This window comes from Pristis pectinata, chromosome 1, assembly GCF_009764475.1.
Source record: "Pristis pectinata isolate sPriPec2 chromosome 1, sPriPec2.1.pri, whole genome shotgun sequence".
NCBI classification, from domain to species: Eukaryota; Metazoa; Chordata; class Chondrichthyes; order Rhinopristiformes; family Pristidae; genus Pristis; species Pristis pectinata.
In genome coordinates this window covers 48,745,332-48,765,297 of record NC_067405.1, presented here as the reverse complement: position 1 = coordinate 48,765,297, position 19,966 = coordinate 48,745,332, and the positions used below count along the sequence as shown (strand labels likewise).

At 35.1% G+C, this 19,966-nt stretch overlaps 1 protein-coding gene across 1 annotated transcript in view; it reads left to right on the top strand.

Moving 5' to 3' along the window:
* Positions 1-19,966, top strand: part of ttn.1 (titin, tandem duplicate 1) — a 337,974-nt gene that overhangs the window by 104,641 nt on the left and 213,367 nt on the right. Inside the window, 19 exon segments of the mRNA XM_052029783.1 lie at positions 61-348; positions 602-844; positions 1,485-1,766; positions 1,883-2,161; positions 2,481-2,678; positions 2,832-3,110; positions 3,227-3,514; positions 4,419-4,700; positions 4,794-5,072; positions 5,182-5,460; positions 5,579-5,857; positions 5,964-6,251; positions 7,272-7,550; positions 7,651-7,929; positions 8,054-8,332; positions 15,419-15,706; positions 15,874-16,161; positions 17,289-17,579; positions 19,064-19,351. Of these exon segments, the coding sequence (XP_051885743.1) occupies positions 61-348; positions 602-844; positions 1,485-1,766; positions 1,883-2,161; positions 2,481-2,678; positions 2,832-3,110; positions 3,227-3,514; positions 4,419-4,700; positions 4,794-5,072; positions 5,182-5,460; positions 5,579-5,857; positions 5,964-6,251; positions 7,272-7,550; positions 7,651-7,929; positions 8,054-8,332; positions 15,419-15,706; positions 15,874-16,161; positions 17,289-17,579; positions 19,064-19,351 (5,256 nt within the window).

Sequence of the window (19,966 nt, the reverse complement as noted above, 5' to 3'; positions counted from 1 at the left end):
TTTGAAATATTTGACACAGGATCATTAATGTTTTTGTCATTTATCCCTTTATATGAACAGAGCAAATAATTCCTCCATTGTTAACAAGAAAATTAAAGGAAATGAGCAGTATTTTAGGATCTTTTGTGCGAATGGAGTTCAAAGTTTCTGGTTCTATTCCAATGAGCATTACTTGGTATAAAGAGGATATGGAAATATCAGCTAGTGACAAATATAGGATGTTATTTCAAGAGAACACGGTCTCGTTAGAAATCAATGAGCTAGACTTTTCTGACGGTGGAATTTACACTTGCAGAGCAGCAAATTCAGCAGGAAAGGACGAATGCAGTGCTGTCTTAAATGTAAAAGGTTTGAAACATTCCTTTGTCACTTTTCTTTATCATTGACTTTGTTTACAAAAGAGTTTGCATTTGCCATTAGTTGCAGTAGTGAAATATTTAAATAAGTGAATCACCCAGTTCCACATTTTGTTAAGCATTCTTAGACTTTTGAAGGCTATGTTAGTGTGTGTAATTAATAAAGTTAGCTTTAATCTGATCATTTCTTACAGTTTATATATGAACTTGAGTTAATTAATGTTTCTTTGTTGTATGATTTTTAGAACCCCCAAACTTTACAGATAAAATAATGTCCCAGGATGTTGTACTTGGTTCTACAGTGCAATTTAGGGGTGTTGTGAAAGGAAGCACACCATTATCCACAAAATGGTTCAAAGGAGACAGAGAATTGATGCATGGTGTGGCATATTCTATTTGGAATGAAGGCTCAACATATTTTCTAGAATTGCTTTCAGCTAAAATATCTGATGCGGGTGCTTATACCTGCCAAGTTAGCAACGATGTTGGTACAGATGCCTGTTCTGCAAAACTACTTGTTAAAGGTGTGCAATTCTGATTTATTCTGCATTTGATTTATATAGATCAGTTTTTCTTGCTTTGCTGTCTTGAAAGTTTAAAAACATTAACTTTTCCTTGATAGTTGTGTACTCAAGTGGTAGAACGTTGCAGAGCTATCCATGGAGAGAGTGAGGTGAAGTATTTAGATTTTGACTTAAGATCAAACTCATTGTTCTGTATTATGATACTCTACAGTTTTGCCATTAACTGCAAGGCAAAGCACCATATATCGATGGAGAACACCAATATATGATGTTGAGTTTAAGAAAGAGCTGGCAAAGCAGACAGTGCCACTGTTACTTAATTGTATCATTCAGTCCTAGAGGGGCAATGATGGCAGTTCCAAGGATATTTACAACCTAGGCTACCCACTCCCACTATTGAATGATGAAGGGTGCATCCTAATAGCATATTAATTACAAAATGCTGTTTGCTCTAATTTTGGTATTAAACCATGAATTTCTTAAATTCGTAATTTGGGCCCTAAATGTTATAGTGGCCCAGTTGTTTATATTTGTTTAATTGGTTTGAATTACTATTGAATATCTTTTACATGTATATTTAAATTTATAATATTTTGGTTTCTAGAACCCCCTAGTTTCATTAAAAAGCTGAATTCTTCAACAATATTGAAGAAAGGCGTCTCAGCACGCTTTGAGTGCATTGTAACTGGAACACCTGAAATCAAAGTTTCTTGGTATAAAAACGGTGCTAAAATTATTGCCAGTGACAAATATATGATATCATTTGATGGTTCTGTGGCAATTCTTGAGATTATTGATATGGTTCTGGAGGACAGTACATACTACGTATGTGAGATACGAAATGAAGCTGGCAGTGACAGCTGCAGCACAGAAGTTGAAGTTAAAGGTTTGTAGTAATGTCCAAATTGGCATCAAAATACATTTGCTGCTTTCTTGGGTAAGGATACTGTTAGTTTCTGTAATTTTGTTAATTTTGCTTTCTTTACCATGATTACCTTATAGAACCTCCCAGTTTCAGAAGGAAACTTCAATCTGCTGAGGTTATAAGAAGCAGTGGTGTTACTCTTGAATGTGAGGTGGCTGGTACAGGGCCCTTTGATGTTATATGGTATAAGGACAATAAAAAGATTCCACCAAGTGAAAAATACAAGATGATCACAAAGAATGTTTTAATTAGCCTTCATATCTTGAAGGTGGATGTTTCACTGGTTGGTGAATATAACTGTACAGTAACCAATGATGTGGGAAGCTGCTCCTGCAGTTGTGTTGTCAGTTTAAAAGGTTAGTTACATGGTGATAGAAATATACCTTTTGTCACTTTTAGTGAATGTATTTAAAAGTAAAATGGAACATTTTTAGTCATAATAAAATGAGATATATTAGGGTTTTAGCAGCTAACTTTAATTTTAAACTTTTTTATGATTAGTTTCAGAACACATTTTGCCATTTTATTACAACCTTGAAAGAGGGCAGAGCATATCACTCATATTTATTTGTATATCTCTTTATCTTGAATTAGAACCCCCATCATTTTTGAAGAAGATTGAAAATGTTACAACATTTGTTGGAAATTCTACTGGTTTTCACTGTCTCATAACAGGCTCAGAGCCTTTATCTATAAGTTGGATGAAAGATAATGATGATATCAAAGAAGATGAAAATATATCAATTTCCTTTGAAAACAATCTTGCTATGCTGAAAATTGCAGCAGCTGAAGCAAAAGATAGTGGGAAATACATCTGTCAGGCCAAAAATGATGCAGGGATTGAGAAATCTTATGCCACACTGATAGTAACAGGTTGGTTGGGAATATTAAGAAATATGATTGGCTGATATATTAATACCATTTATTTCTGTTCAAATTTATTTATCAGTCAAATGTGAAAAAGAAGATAGCATTAAAATATTAAATGTACTGAAATCACTCAGAATAATATTTTCTCTTTAACAGAACCTGCAAAAATTGTTGAGGGAGCAAAATCATGCAACGTAACTGTAAAAAATCCAGCAGTTTTGGAATGTACTGTAGCAGGCACACCAGACCTAAAGGTTAAATGGTTTAAAGACGGAATGGAGCTCATATCCAGCAGAAAGTATAAATTGACCTTTGAGAATAATGTGGCTAGTTTAAAGATTCAGTCGGTAGAGAAGTCGAATAGTGGTGAATATACTTTTGAGGTCCAGAATGAATTTGGAGTTGACAGCTGCAAAGCTTTCTTGACTGTATTAGGTTAGTATTTCTAATTTGGGTGTGAAAAACAGAATACAGTAATCAAGGAAGCAACTTTGCTATCTTAGTTTAACCTTTGCATCTCAAGCTTACAAGTTGTGCTCTGTATTGTACAGATCAATTGATTGCTCCAACATTTACAAAAAAATTAACGGACGTGGGCACTGCGCTAGGGTCTTCTGTGATCATGGAGTGCAAAGTATCTGGCTCTGTTCCAATGACCATTCTTTGGTATAAAGATGGAAAGGAGATAATGGATAGTAATAAATATAAACTATCACAGCAAGATAACACCTCGTCTTTGGAAATTAATCAACTAGAAATCTCAGATTGTGGAATTTATACTTGCAGAGCATCAAATATAGCAGGAACTGATGAATGCAGTAGCAAACTGATTGTGAAAGGTGTGACTGTCTTTGAATTTTTTACTCATACTTTTGGCAAATTAGATGTCAGACATGTCATGTTTTAACCTCATGGATGTCTTTGTGTGATCTAACTATTCTGAATTTATTAGTCATTACTTAAAACTCAAAAATTATAAATTTATGCTTTCTTGCAACAAATATGTTCTTTCTTCAATGAATTTTAGAGCCACCAAGATTTATAAAAAAGCCTGTGTCACAGGAGGTTCCCCCACAGTCTACGGTGCTGTTCAAGAGTGATGCAAAAGGAACACCTCCCCTGTCTTTCAAATGGTTTAAGGATGACAAGGAGTTAAATTCTGATGGAACATGTTGCATTGTGACAGAGGTTTCATCCAGTTTTGTGCAACTGAATTCAGTAAACCATTCCAATACGGGATATTATACTTGCCATGTCACCAATGATGTTGGCATAGATTCTTGTACAGCAAAATTGTTTGTGACAGGTGTGGAATTCTTTGTTGTGTGGGTGTGTTTTCTCAGTGTCTTGTTTAGTCCTTCCTTGTTGTTAATGTCTTTTAGGATTCTTCACAGTTTGTACAGATCATTTTTATATGTATTCTTTTGTTAACATCTTTTGTTCGTTATGACATCATTTGTGTCATCATCTTATATTCTTTATCATATCAATCCTACATTATCTTCTTGTACTCTTCATGATCTCAAGAATATGTTGTATACTCTTCAAGTCAATTCTGTTTTTATTTCTGAAATGCAGTAAAATTACAGTTGATTTACATATGTCTTTTTAAAACTTTTGAAGCATTCTCATATGATTTATATTCATGATTCACATTCCTTCCACAAATTTCATAATTCCACTTTCCAAAACATAATCTTCTTGTAATACCAGCACTGAATGTGTTGTATTTTGTTTTCCTAGAGCCTCCATCTTTCATCCAGAAGCTGGAACCATCCAAAATACTGAAGAAGGGCGAATCAGCGCATTTTGAGTGCAAAGTGACTGGAACACCTGAAATCAAAATTTCATGGTTCAAGAATGATACTGAAATCAGAGATGGTGACAAATATAAAATGTATTTTGATAATTCTGCAGCAGTTCTTGAAATCAATGACTCTGGTTTAGAAGATAGTGGTGATTACATTTGTGAAGCTCAAAATGAAGCTGGCAGTGTCAGCTGCAGTGTAGCAGTTAATGTCAAAGGTAGGTAGTTATTTCCTTTTACCAACCAAAAAAGTTATAAAAGGTTATCTCATCATAAATACATAAATGAGACAAATTATGATCTTTTTCCAGAACCACCAGTTTTCAGTAAAACACTTGAGGCAGTGGATGTTATAAAAAGTTCTGATGTCATACTGCAGTGTGAATTCAGTGGTACATCTCCTTTTGAAGTTACCTGGTACAAAGACAAAAGGCAAATTCGAACAAGTAAAAAGTATAAAATTACTTATGAAAACCATGTGGCAAGTCTTTATATTCTTAAAGTAGAGACACCTGACATAGGGGAATACATGTGCATGGTCAAGAATGATGTGGGAAGTATTAATTGCACTGGCACATTAAATCTCAAAGGTCAGTAAATTTTCTAAGTTCTGTATTTAAATTTTACTCTACCAATTTTGGGAAATCATTTCTGTAAGTTTATGTTTCACACATAAGATATACTTCTTTAATTCTTCAGAGCCACCCATGTTTGTGAAGAAACTTTCAAACATTTCTTCAGTGCTTGGAGAGTCTGTGGCATTACAAGCCACTGTTAGAGGTTCGGAACCAATTGAAGTAACATGGATGAAAGAAAAGAAACAAGTGAAAGATAATGAGAATATAACTATCACCCATGAACAAAACATTGTTACTTTGCATATTTCAAAAATGGAGCAAGTACATGCTGGAATGTATGTTTGCCAAATCAAAAATGATGCCGGAAAGCAAGAGTCCTCTGCTACATTATCACTCTTGGGTCAGTAGCTTTATGTCAATATATATGAAATTTAATTCATACTTGAGAACATTGTAGACCATTATTTTATTTACCAATATATAAGAGTACTTCGTAAAAATGAATTTACTTCTTATAGAACCTGCTACAATAGTGGAAAAAGCAGAATCTGTCAGCGTAACTTCAGGAGATCCGGTGACTTTGGAATGCGTTGTTAAAGGCACACCTGAACTAAAAGTAAAATGGTTGAAAGAAGATCAAGAGCTGGTATCTGGCAGAAAATACAAGATTAGTTTTCTTAATGGAATTGCGTGCCTAAAAATTCTGTCTGCAGAAAAGGCAGATGGTGGTGAATATACTTTTGAAGTCCAGAATAATGTTGGTAGCAGCAGCTGCAAATTATCAGTCAACGTTCTAGGTTTGACTTCCTATGTTTTCAATCTTTTGTCCAATTTTCTTTACCGTTTATTAATTCATTTTTAAAATCTCTTTCTAATCATGATTAATTGTTTCAATTTAAACAGATCGTATTATTCCACCAACATTTATTAGAAAATTAAAGAAAATGGATGGTATTTTAGCTTCTCCCCTCCAAATGGAATGCAAGGTTTCTGGATCACCTCCGATTGCTATGTCTTGGTTCAAAGATGGACATGAAATTGTCCATGGAGAAAAATATCATCTGGTATTTGGAGAAAATAAGTGTGATTTGAAAATAAATACTTTGGAACTATCAGATGCTGGCAATTATTTATGTAAAGCAACCAATGCTGCAGGAAGCAATGAATGCAGCGGTGTTTTAACAGTGAAAGGTCAGTTTAATTCTTAATAATGATTCAAAGTTTTCTTATTCTTTGTATAAAAATGGTGCTTTATAATTTGTAATAATTTTTGCTTGATAACCAATTGGCAATAAGTGTGTACATTTATTGCAAATGCTATATGGCGCTCGGAGACATTGTAATTCATAAAAAGCTATAAACTACAGATGATGGAAATCTGAAATAAAGAGAATGTAGTTGAAATATTAGCTAGTCAGATAACATCTTTGGAGAGAGAAATAGTGCTTATGTTTCAAGTTGATGACCTTTCATCAAATTCAGGCAGGTTAGAAATCAATTGCCGATGTTTCGGGTTGAAACCCTGCCCTGATGCAGGGTTTTAACTCAAAACATAGATAATTCCTTTCCCCCAACTCGTGGCACTTGATCTGCTGAGTTCCTCCAGCAGATTGCTTGTTGCTCCAGATTCCAGCATCTGCAGTCTCCTGTGTCTCTGGAAATCAAACATATTTTAAGTTGCAGAGAAGGGGGAGGGTGGAGAAAACATAGGAAGTCCCTGTGATAGAGGCCAAGAGATACCAAAAGGCACATATGGGTGTGGTGCCAGCTGAGCTTGCAAATTACAATTAATTTTTCTGGAAGAGATGTAAATAGAAAAAAAATGAGTGAGAATGTAGAGGAGGAAAATAAACAATGCTGGAATTGTGGGATTATTGATGCCCCCCATGATGTTAGATAAAAAATGGGGAACCAAGTTTGACAGCACACCAATGTGAGTCTTGAGTCAGGGTGGAAACAGATTCATGATTATTTGTAGAATGGAATGGCCTGATGACGCTGATCTTCTAGAACTAGATTTAAAGAAACAGGAAGGTGCAGGGCGGGTGTGTTAGTATGGGTTGCTGTCAGAAGAAAAGGATTACGGGGGGGGGGGGTGGTAAAACATATGAAAAACAACAAATGATTTTATTTTCATTTATAACAAAATGTTTCTGAAATTTAAATTCCAAATAAATTACACAGTACATAATTTCGTTTTCACCCCTTTAGAACCACCCTCATTTGTGAGCAAACCTGATCCTCAGGAAGTTTTACCTGGCTCAACAGTGAAGTTTACAAGTGTTGTTACTGGGACAACACCATTGAAAGTGAAATGGTTTAGAGGTAGCACTGAGCTGGTAACAGGAAGAAAATGTCGCATTTCTTTAAGTGACTCAACATCAGTACTTGAGCTACTAAATGTGGAACCTTCCCAAAGTGGAGACTACATTTGCCGAGTCAAAAATGAAGCTGGTGAAGATTCTTGTACAACAAAATTATTTGTGAAAGGTTTGTGAAATAGAGATTTAAAGATGAACACGAGTAATTACATTTTACCGAAGTTACAAGTATATATTTTTACAACTGTTTTCCGATGTACTCTTACCAGAACCGGCAGTATTCCAGAAAAAAATGAAAGATTCCAGTGCAGTACTGGGAAAATCAGTTTGTCTTGACTGCATATACTCTGGTTCTCCGGAAATCAAAATAATCTGGAAAAAGAATGGATTTGATATATTCCAGTCTGAAAAGCATATTATAACGACCACTGAAACATCTTGTATTTTGGAGATTCTCAACACTGTTAGAGATGATGGCGCAACATATACTTGTGAAGTAGAAAATGATGCTGGAAGGGACACCTGTCATGCTGAAGTGAAGATATTGGGTTTGTTCACTTTTAATTTCTTTCAGCTGTAGAATTAAAATCAATACTTTTCTTATTTGCTTTTTTTTCAAAACATTTGATATGCATCTTTTTTAGTCATTGATATGTATTGTTTTTATCTTAGAACCACCAACATTTGTCCAACATTTAGAGCCTCTGGAAATAACAGTTGGTGACTCGGGATCTTTTCAATGCACACTTGCTGGGACACCTGAAATAAAAGTAGCTTGGTACAAAGGAGATACAAAACTGAGAGCCACTCCAAATTGCCAAATGGAGTTTGTGAACAATGTTGCAAAATTGGAATTGAAGAAAGTAGCAATGAATGACTGTGGGGAATTTATTTGCAAAGCTGAAAACAAAATAGGTGCCTGTTCATCAAAGGCTGTGCTCACTGTACAAGGTGATGTTGCTTGGTAGATTAATTGGTATTTGTGCAGAATTTGTGTATTTCTGTTGGAACACTTTTGATCTTTTAATTACTGTTAAAGGAAGCTTGTATAATCACATATTAACTCGTTCTGTTATGCTTTATTTTACAGAACACAAAACTGCACCTTCCTTTGTAAGGAAAGTTAAGAATATGGAAGTAACTCTTGGTCTTCCAGTAACATTTGAGTGTTGTACAACTGGTTCAGTGCCTATTGAAACTTCTTGGTTTAAAGATGGTGCAAAATTGGTCCCTGGAGAAAATTTAATTATATCTTTCATGGAGAATGTAGCAGCTCTTAAAATTCTTAAAACTGAGATGGAGCATGCTGGTGAATACACTTGCAAAGCATCAAACATGATGGGAGATGCTTCATGCAGTTCCAGATTAACTCTCAAAGGTACATTGCGTTAAACATTTACTAATTCAACATCTTTAATTAATTAATTAATTAATGTTTTCCATAAATTTTATAGTATTGACATTTTAATATCTGCTTTCAGCTATTATTGCACATTGTTATTACTTTGCTGTTGATACTTTTACAACAAAAATATTATTATATTTGTTACATTTTTAGAACCGAGGGTTGCCCCCAAATTTGACAAAAGACTCGAACCAGTAGAAGTTACAGCAGGGCAAAGTGTGGATCTTGAATGCCACTTAATTGGGTCTTCCCCAATTAGAGTTACTTGGCTGAAGGATGGCAAAGAGATTCGATCGGGTGGCAATTACAAGATAACTTATGTGGAAAGTACACCTCAGCTGACTATTCTAAAAGCAGATAGGGGAGATGCTTGTCAATACACTTGTGAGGCCAGCAATGATATTGGGATGGATTCATGCAAAACTGAAGTGACTGTGAAAGGTATTGATCAATAACAATTACAAATCTTTACTCTCTGGTATATCATATGAGTCTAAGCTTTATTAATTATGGAAAAAATTGTTTATTTGACATCTCTAAAAATGATTGAATGTTGTGAGGCTTGATTAGTCTCAAAGGATAGTGTTTTTTTAACATCTTCAGTATGATTCTTGCTAGTTACTTGGTCAATTTTTGTTATGTTGTTCATGTGCATTTCTTATTTCGCTTTTCCTTTGCAAGTACTTAAAGACAAAACTAACTGTGAAAAATAACATAAAAGTGAGTGGAATTATTTTAGTGCTGATCATTAATTCTTTACTTTACTAACAGAGCAGTCATTTCCTGAAGCATATTATTAGCTTTTAAGGACTGGAAAACAGGACCACGATGAGGCCAAATGCAGAGGGCCTACCTCAGTGGACCTCTGCATCCAGGAGTCAGCAGCATTCTATTAGGTGGGGCAGCAAGGATGTCCTGTCCCAGAAACTCTTGACAATTGGCAAAGTTTTGGATGGAGCTTTGCTGGCTATAATATTTGTCTTTGATTTTATTAGTTTTTAAATTTGTCTGATATTCAGTGATTCGTTAAAAATTAATAAAATTGAAGTAAATATAAAAAGATTAAAAGATTTAAAAAAACATAAATAACTAAAAAATACCAAAGTAAAACAAAAACAAAATTATAGGGTAATACATTTACCTTTACCTTCTCAATTTTTCCTCTTCAATCCCTATTAAAATCATTAGGCTGTCAGAATTTCCACCAAATATGACCATGTGCATGATCCAAGGAGCAACTTCCTCAGTGTAAAGGTGTCCAAAATCCTGTGGTACAGTGAATTAGTAATAAGTCCTTGTCAATGCACAGAAGTCTGCAGCACACTGCCGCTTCAAAGACTAAGTGGAAACAGTTCTAGTTGTAAGCACTGGCAAAGGTTAGCATGCTTCAGGACAGCTGGTTGTTTATAATTTTTACAGTGCTACTCCTGTCTGTTACAGATCGTAAAATTCCACCAAGCTTTACTAAAAAGCCTCTTGAAACACTACAGGATACAGAAGGAAAATCTATAAAACTTGAAGCTTGTGTTTCTGGTTCACAACCATTATCTGTAACCTGGTTAAAAGATGACCAAGAGATCTTGCAAGCTGAAAATTATGAGCCATCATTTAAAAATAATGTAGTGATATTGAACATTAAGAAAGCACAGCTTGCTGATTCTGGTGTTTATACATGTGAAGCATCCAATGAAGTAGGCACTGCAAAGTTTAATGTATCTGTTCTGATCCAAGGTTAGTAATGGCTATCAGTGATTACAAGGGTTGGGAAACTTATACTTGCAATTTCTATTCTTTGTTTAGTCAAATCTATTGGCAATATTTTCAAAACGTTGATATCATTCATTGTTCTACTGTCTAATAAGCACGTAATGGGTATTATTCTAATGTAGAATTGCCTGCTGTCATCTGATTTTGTCCACATGCATTTAAATTTTGTCTCTTAACCAATGACTTAACGTAGAGAATGTACGTATGCAAGCAGTCCTCATTATTAGTGGATTTACTATCACATATTCGTGAGTTAGTCCCTATCTTAAACTTTTTTGAACATGTATATCTATATGCATGTACATGCTGAAATAGCAATCATTGTATGAATATGGTGATCAGTTTCCAGACTGCAAGGGTCAGGTGGCTCCCTGCTGTGCGCTGTTCCAATAGAGAGCAGCCTTTGCTTACTGCGCCTTGTATTTCAAAACCGATTTCTGTTTTCAAGTACAAATGCCATCATTTGAAGTAACTACTATTATTGTCTTATAGGTATTTAAACAATCCAATGTGAGTGAATATTTTCAGAACATTATAGGGCATATTTATGTTTATTTGGAAGGTTATAGGGTACAAAAGACAGTGTCGTAGTGGTGTTCATTTTTATTTGTTGTACATGGGAAGTCCCTGCCTCTTGTGGATAATGAAGGCTTGGTGTATAAATTCTTATTATTTATTTTCCAAGATGTGGGCATTACTCATATCACCAGTGTTTATTCAGAAAGTGTTGTTGAGCCATCTTCTTTAAGAACCACTGTTCTTCTGGGAAAGATAAACACACATTGTCATTAGGAAGTCCAGAACATAGATTCTGTGATGGTGAATGAGCAGTGATATATTTACACGCCAGAATATTAAGCAACTTGGAGAGGACTTTGCAAGTGGTTGTGTTCTAAGTGTGCTTTCTTAGTAATAGAGGTAGAAGGTGCTGTCAGAGAGACAAGTACATGAGGTGCATTGCACAGCCATGGCGTTCTGGTAATGGAGGAAATGGATGTTTAAAGAGATTTAGAATTGTAGATATGGTGCCAGTTAAGTTAGCTGCTTTGTCAAACTTCTCAAGTGTTGTTTCATGGTGAGAGATTGAAAAATGTTTGCTTTTGGAGTGACTTGGGTTTCTTTGCACATGAATCTCTAACAGTATGTGCGTAGGGGAAGCAAAGAGGAAGTCAGAATAGTCTTCTCAATCCATAATGGTTTATTTTACAGAACATAAAACCGCACCTTCTTTCGTCAGGAAAATTAGGAATATGGAAGTGACTCTTGGTCTACCAGTAACATTTGAATGTTGTACTGCTGGTTCTGCTCCTATTAAAACTTCTTGGTTTAAAGATGGTGTAAAATTACTCCCTGGAGAAAATTTAATTATATCTTTCATAGAGAATGTAGCAACTCTTAAAATTCTTAAAACTGAGATGAATCATGTTGGTGAATACACTTGCAAAGCTTCCAACATAGTTGGAGTTGTTTCATGTAGTTCAAAACTAGCTCTTACAGGTATGTTGGTTTAAATATTTATGAACTGAGCTTCTTTCATTAATCAGCATTTACCTTAACTTTACCTTGCTATCTGCTTTGATCCATAATTGATAGACCTTATTACTTTGCAATTGATACTTCTATAATGGAATATAATTCTTTATTGTAATATTTTCAGAGTCTAGAGTTGCCCCTCTATTTGACAAAAAACTAGAACCAGTGGAGGTAACAGCTGGGCAAACCGTGGATCTTGAATGCCACTTAATTGGCTCTCCCCCAATTAAAGTTACTTGGCTGAAGGATGGCAAAGTGATTCGATCGGGTGGCAATTACAGGATAACTTATGTGGAAAATACACCTCACCTGATAATTCTGAAAGCAGACAAGGGAGATGCTTGTCAATATATTTGTGAGGCCAGCAATGATATTGGAAAGGATTCATGCAAAACTGAAGTGACTGTGAAAGGTATTGATCAATAACAGTTATAGTCTTTGCTCCCTTTTGCATCTTATGAGCCTAGACTTCATCAGTTTCAAAGGAGAATGTTTGTTTTGCAACTCCAAAATGATACTGATAAACCGCTTGGTCAGTCTTTGTTATATTTTGTATGTGGGATTCTTATTTGGCTTTCCTAGCAATAGTTAAAAAACAAATCTAGTTATAACAAATAATGTCAAAAAACAGTCGAACTGTTTTAATGCTGATCATTACTTCTCTATTTCAGTACACATCAATCTGTCCATTTCCTGAGATGTATATTTAGCTTTTCAGACCCAAAGAATGTGAGCAAGTTGAGCAAGTCTCCACCATTTAACAGGAGCAAAGCTGAACTTCTACATCAACTCCTGTGCATCAATTTCCTGTGCTTTCCCAATCTTGTTCATTCTGATCAGTAAACAATACTCTGTAAAGCTTAGTCTTGAACATATTCAAATGAGGGAGAGACTGCATTTCACTCAGAGAAAAATAAAATTACTGAAGAAATAAAAATAAAATCTATGGATCTGATCATACTAATCTGGTAGCCTACCTAAATTACTGTTGCTTTCACCAGGGTCCAATGGAAAGGTCCTGCCCTAATGATTTTCCACACCCCTGGAGTCCAGCAGCATTTCTACCAGGTCATGCAAAATAGAGGCCTTTTTCTGGAAATTTCCTGATGGTTGGCAAAGCTGGGGACAGAGCTTTGCCAACTGTAGTAGTCATCAATTATTTTATTCATTTTTAATTGTCTGATGTTCAAACTAGTTTAAAAACTACTAAAATTAAGGCAAATAATTAAATAAATAAATACCTTTTTTTGAGAAGATTCAAAGATAATAATGTAACGTATAAAGCACTTAAGCAAACACAAGCCAAAGCAAACACAAAAGTAAAAATGCAAAATTATTGCTCACAATTCCCATTAAAATCAATGTGGTCTCAGATCTTTCAGTAAGTTTGTCAAAGAAACAACTGCTTCTGGAGTTCAGCACTGCAGTAAGTCCATGTTAGTACTTAAAAAAAACCTCAAAATACCATTTCAATAACTGAATGCCAACTGTTCAGGTTGGAACCTTCAGTAAAAATCAGCATGCCTCAGGTTAGTTGAATATGTGTGATATTTATAATGCTCCTCCTTTCTGTTGCAGATTATATAATTCCACCAAGCTTTACTAAAAAACCTCTTGAAACAATACAGGATACAGAAGGAAAATCTATAAAACTTGAAGCTCGTGTTTCTGGTTCACAACCATTATCTGTAACCTGGTTCAAAGATGAGCAAGAGATCTTGCAAACTGAAAATTATGAGTTATCATTTAAAAATAATGTTATAAAGTTGAACATTAAGAAAGCACAGCTTGCTGATTCTGGTGTTTATACATGTGAAGCATCCAATGAGGCAGGCACTGCAAGGCTTAATGTCTCTCTGCTGATCAAAGGTTAGTGAAGGGTATTGGCAACTGCAAGGGATGCAAATTCTTTTGTTTCTTCAGTCACATTTATTGGTAATTCTTAAGTGTTGTTATGAGTATATTCCTTTAAGATACAAAATCCAAAAGAAAAAGAGATTCATCCATGGTTGACAAGAGAAATTAAAGATAGTATCAAATAAAATGAAGAGCTTTATAAAATTACCAGAAATTTCAGTAGGCTTGAAGACTGCGAGCATTTTAGAACTCAGTAAAGGTGGACTAAGAAGTTGATAAAGTCAGGGTGGAATATGAGAATAGACTGTCAAGAAGCATACAAATGGACTGTGAGGGTGTTGATATGATTCCACGGATCATATCAACTGATTCCACGGATTCTGGTTTTGCCATATGAAGAGAGATTTGAGTAGAATGGGACTATATTCTATAGAGTTTAGAAGAATGAGAAGTGATGTTACAGGAATTTAAAAAAAGGATTTGAAATGGAGAATGTTTCCCCTGTTTTAGGAGACTAGAACCAGGACTCTTGGTCATAGAATATGAGATAGGCCATTTTAACTGAGATGAGGAAAAATTACTTAATTTATATGGTGTTGAACCTTTGGAATTCTCTAGTCCAGAGGAGTGTGAAACCTCAGTTCTTCATTCAGAACAGAGATTGGCTTATTTCTGGATTTTAATGGAGTCAAGGGATACATGGTAGTGCTGGAAAATGGCACCCAGACAGATGATTAGTCATGATCTTGATGAATGTTGGAACAGGTGCAAGGGGCTGATTGATCTATTCCTGTTCCAGTTTTTTATGTTCTTTGGTTACTTATTATTCTAATGCCCAATGGGCATTTAAATGGGATCTTTGAACCAATAGTTTGCTACAGAATATATGTAGAAATTATTGTTATTCATTTCTCATGATTAAGCATCAGTGGGAAGGCCAACAATTATTGCCCATCTCAAATGCCCTTGATAAGGTGATAGTTAGCTACCTTCTTAAAATGCCATATATTTCCAGAAAAAGTAGCTCATAATACCATTAGGAAGAGAATGCTGTGATTTAAATCCAGTGGTGATGACAATGGTATCTTTCCAAGTCAGAATATTGTGTGACTTGGAGAGTAACCTGCAGATGCCATGTGCTTTTTTGGTGTAGAGTTTGTGGCTTTAGCAGGTACTATCAGAGTTGGCTAGACAAGTGACTGAAGTGCATTTTGTTGATGGCACACACTGTAGCCATAGTGCCCTGGTGTTGATTGCAATGGATGTTTAGAGTGGCTAAGAGTGGTTGGCTGCATTGTACAGAATGGTGTTGAGCTTCCTGAGTATTGCTTTAATGGTGAGAGATTGTAAAGTGTTGGTATGCAGAGAGATCTCGGTATCATCGTGCATAAATCACTGAAAGTTAACATGTGGGTATGGCAAGCAAATAGGATGTTCAAGTGACCTTCTTATTTCTATGACTCTTTATTTTACAGAGCATAAAATACCACCTTCTTTCTTAAGAGAAATTGAGAATATTGAAGTAACTGTTGGTTTACCAGTCACATTTGAATGTTGTACTGCTGGTTCAGCTCCTATTGAAACTTCTTGGTTTAAAGATGGTGTCAAATTGCTTCCTGGAGAAAACCTAATTATATCTTTCAATGAGAATGTAGCAACTCTTAAAATTCTTAAAACTGAGTTGAATCATGCTGGTGAATACACTTGCAAAGCTTCCAACATAGTAGGAGATGTTTCATGTAGTTCAAAACTGGCTCTCAAAGGTATGTTGGGTTAAATATTTACTAATTCGGCTTCTTTGCTTAATTAACATTTACCTGAATTTTATAGCATTAGCACTTTAATATCTTCTTTCATCAGTCATTGCTAGATGTTATTACTTTGCTGTTGATGCATTTACAATAGAATGCAATTCTTGTTATGTTTTCAGAGTCTAGAGTTGCTCCTCTATTTGACAAAAAACTAGAACCAGTGGAAGTTACAATTGGGAAAACTGTGGATCTTGAATGCCACTTAATTGGGTCTTCCCCAATTAAAGTTACTTGGCTGAAGGATGGCAAAGAGATTCGATCGGGTGGCAATTACAAGATAACTTATGTGGAAAATACACCTCAGCTGACTATTCTAAAAGCAGATAAGGGAGATGCTTGTCAATACACTTGTGAGGCCAGCAATGATATTGGAAAAGATATCTGCAAAACTGAAGTGACTGTGAAAGGTTATTACTCAAATGAAGTTATAAATCTTTACTCTCTGGTGTATTATATGAGCCTAGTCTTTATTAATTATGGAAAAAATGTTTATTTTACATCTTTTAAAAATGACTTTTATTTGTTACTTTTTGTTGTGTTTGTCAAATTCTTATTTTGCCTTTCCTGAATGTCTTATTGGCAGTTGCTTAAAAAAAATCTGTGAGAAGTAACATCAAAAATAGAGGATTTTTCTTAACATTGGTCATTAACTTTTTATTTTAATAATGCACCTGACTCTACCAGCTATTTCTTGGGGCATAATTTTAGCATATAAGAACTGAAAAATAGGATTAACCAAAATAACCTGCGCTACCATTCAACAAGAACAAGGCTAAACTTCCATATCAACACCAATTTCCTTCGCTTTCCCATTTCTCTTTGTTCCAATAGCGCTCAAAATCCTGTAGATCTTAGTCTAGAATATATTCAATGACTGAGCAACTGCTTTTTGCTCATGGAGGATTAATATCACTGACGACATAAGAAAAATGGACCATATCATGCTTGAATCACTGACTGTGGTCTGGCTAAGTCCACCTTTATTGCCACTCATTGCAGGGCCCTAACTTGTTGATCTTCCACATTCTGGAGTCCAGCAATATTTTATCAAGTGTCGCAGAAAGGATGCCCTGCCCTCAAAGCTTCCTGGTAGCTTCCAAAGCTGGAGATGAAGTTCACTGAAATTATTTTTAAATACAAGTAATTAAAAACATGACAAAAATTAATTTTGAATGAATCAAAAATAAAGATATTAACTAAAACACACAAAAATGTTTAGAAATAATTAAAACACCAAAGCAAAGCAAACACAAAATTAAAAAGTAATACATTTCCATTTGCCTCCTAAAATGTTTACATAACAATCCCCATTAAGTCTATAGGGTCTCAGATTCTGTACCAGACTTGATTTTGTGTATAATCTAAGAAGCAATTTCCCTAGATTAATGTTCCACTTTACTGCAGAAATCCACGTGAACTGCCATTTCAAAGGAAGAATGGCAGCAGTTCCAATTGGAACTTCTGGCAAAAGTCAGCATGTTTCAAGCCAGTCAAATCTGTTAAATTTTCATAATACTACTCCTTTCTGTTACAGATCGTAAAATTCCACCAAGCTTTACTAAAAAGCCTCTTGAAACAATACAGGATACAGAAGGAAAATCTATAAAACTTGAAGCTCGTGTTTCTGGTTCACAACCATTATCTGTAACCTGGTTCAAAGATGAGCAAGAGATCTTGCAGACTGTAAATTATGAGTTATCATTTAAAAATAATGTCATAATGTTGAACATTAAGAAAGCACAGCTTGCTGATTCTGGTGTTTATACATGTGAAGCATCCAATGAAGCAGGCACTGCAAAACTTGATGTGTCTCTGCTGATCAAAGGTCAGTGATGGATATTCTTGATTATAAGGATTGCAGTAGCTTACACTTGCATTTTCTATTGTTTGTTTAGTCATTTCTTTTAGTCTTGATATATATTATTCTGATGTCTAATGAACTTCTAAGATCATTGCCTATTGTTGACTTTTCTTATACACATTTTGTTTAAATCTTTTCTTTTAGTCAATGACTTGCTGCAGAGAATATAAATAAGTTCTCTTTATTTATTCATTTTTCACGATTTGGGCATTGCTGGCAAGGTCAGCATTTATTGCCCATCACTAATATCACTTGGGAGGTGGTGGTGAGTCATGTTCTTTTGGAAAAGCTAGTCCCATTATGCCATTGAGAGGAGACTCCAGGATTTAGACCAAGGCACAAAGAAGGAAGATCAATTTATTTCAGAGTCAGAATGTTCTGCGACTTGGACAAGATCCTGTGGGTGGTGTTATTCTCTTTAGTATTTTTGGTGGTAGAGACCGAGGGTTTAGGAGGTGCTGTCAGAGTTGGCTGGGCAAGTAACTGCAGTGCATTTGTAGATGAAACACACTACACATATGTTGCACTGGTGGAGGGAATGGATATTTGAAGTATTTTAGAACAGCAGATATAGTGCCCATCAAGTCAGATGCTTTGCCCAAATGGTGTCAGACTTTTAGAGTATTGTTTAAATGGTCGGAGATTGAAAAGTGATGGTGTTTGGGGGGACCTGGATGTCTTTGTATACAGATAACTGAAGTTAACTTGTTAGTAAGCAGGCAAATAGGAATATAGAATGCCGTTATCTGTTTCTTCTGTTTTATAATCTTACATTCGAGCTATAATCATCAAGAATAAAGTATACCATTTTGCCCTTGTGGTATCAGGAGATGAGTCTCTTGTCACTTTTTTGGAATCATTATATTTCTGCAAACTTGAGCTTCTGGTCATTTGGTGGCGTCCCAGGATGTTTGTGTGGAACTTGGAGATGGTAATGCCATTGAAGTCAAGTTATTGAATGGCACATGAAATAAGAAAGATTTATAACTTTGGAAGGTTTTTACATTGCTGCAATTTTTGAGAAAATAAGTTCTTTATTTCTTGGGTTTTGTGTCTTTATCCAGCTTGCCTCTGTTTTATTATTAAAATCCAACTAAAGTAGGAAGAATTTATATCTTAGTTAACTATCATTCTGTGTTAACTTCCTTTTGTTCTTGGGCAAGTTCCATCATTCTGAGGGTAGGTCATTAGATGAAATTTTATGTGGTGGAAAAGTGCTAAAGGTTTCCATAAAAATATTGCTTGGCAAAAATACACATATTCCTGGCAAATTATTAAGTGCCATTAATGATTTTGAGCAAGTCTGCAACTAAATATTCCTAGGTGAAAGAGGAAACATTTTAAATTGGAAACAACAAGGGCATGAACTCAAAAGGGAGAGATTATATAAAGTGATAATGGAAACATTTCTGTATTAAATATTAACATTTATTTTGTTGTTGTTTTAGAACTTAAGAAGCCGCCTGTCTTTGATATTCCACTTAAACCAATGACAACAACTGAAGGAGAGTCCATGCAACTAAGTTGTCATGTCCATGGGTCTGAACCAATTAAACTACAATGGTTCAAAGATAGGAAAGAAGTAAAACCATCTGAAAAATTGAACATGACTTTTGTAGATGGCACAGCTACCCTGGAAATTAAAGCGGCTGCAAAAACAGATAGTGGTGACTACTTATGTAAAGCCACAAATGAGGCTGGAACTGACAATTGCAAAGCCAAACTAACAATCCAAGGTAAAGTTTAAAGTCTAGTTGATTGTCTTGGGGTATGAGGTAGTTATGATTTAAATTGCTATTATTATAGGAATGATGTACCGATGCCAGAAAGTCTTAAAATAGTGTTTTGTTAAGCATTCAATTTCTTGAATTTTACTGTATTAAGGCAGAATTGATCTTTAGTTTATCATACTGAAAGCTAAAGGAGGATTCCTTGGCCATTCAGATGGATCTGGATGGCTGAAATAACCAGTAATCAGTGGTTATGTTTATGAATTGAAGTGACCCATCTGGACTCTGCCATATGTGCCAAGCTGCCACTTGTCATTCTTTGAGTCAGATTCTGAATGTATTTTCACAGGTAGTGTAACTGCATGGATCAAGACCCCATTGTTTTGTGGTACTTAATGAAGAAAGAACATTGGCTCTTACTTAGGAATTCTTAAAGAATTAAACATTATTGCAATCTTCCACATAATTTTTAATCACAAGTTTTTTCCTTGTTGTTAGACACCCACTGCTGTTTAGTTAAGAACTAATGGATTGTTTATTCTGTGCAAGAAAGAAGACACATTTATACTTAATTTTAGCTCAGTTCATTATAGTGCTTGAAACCCTCACTTCTGTGTTTAA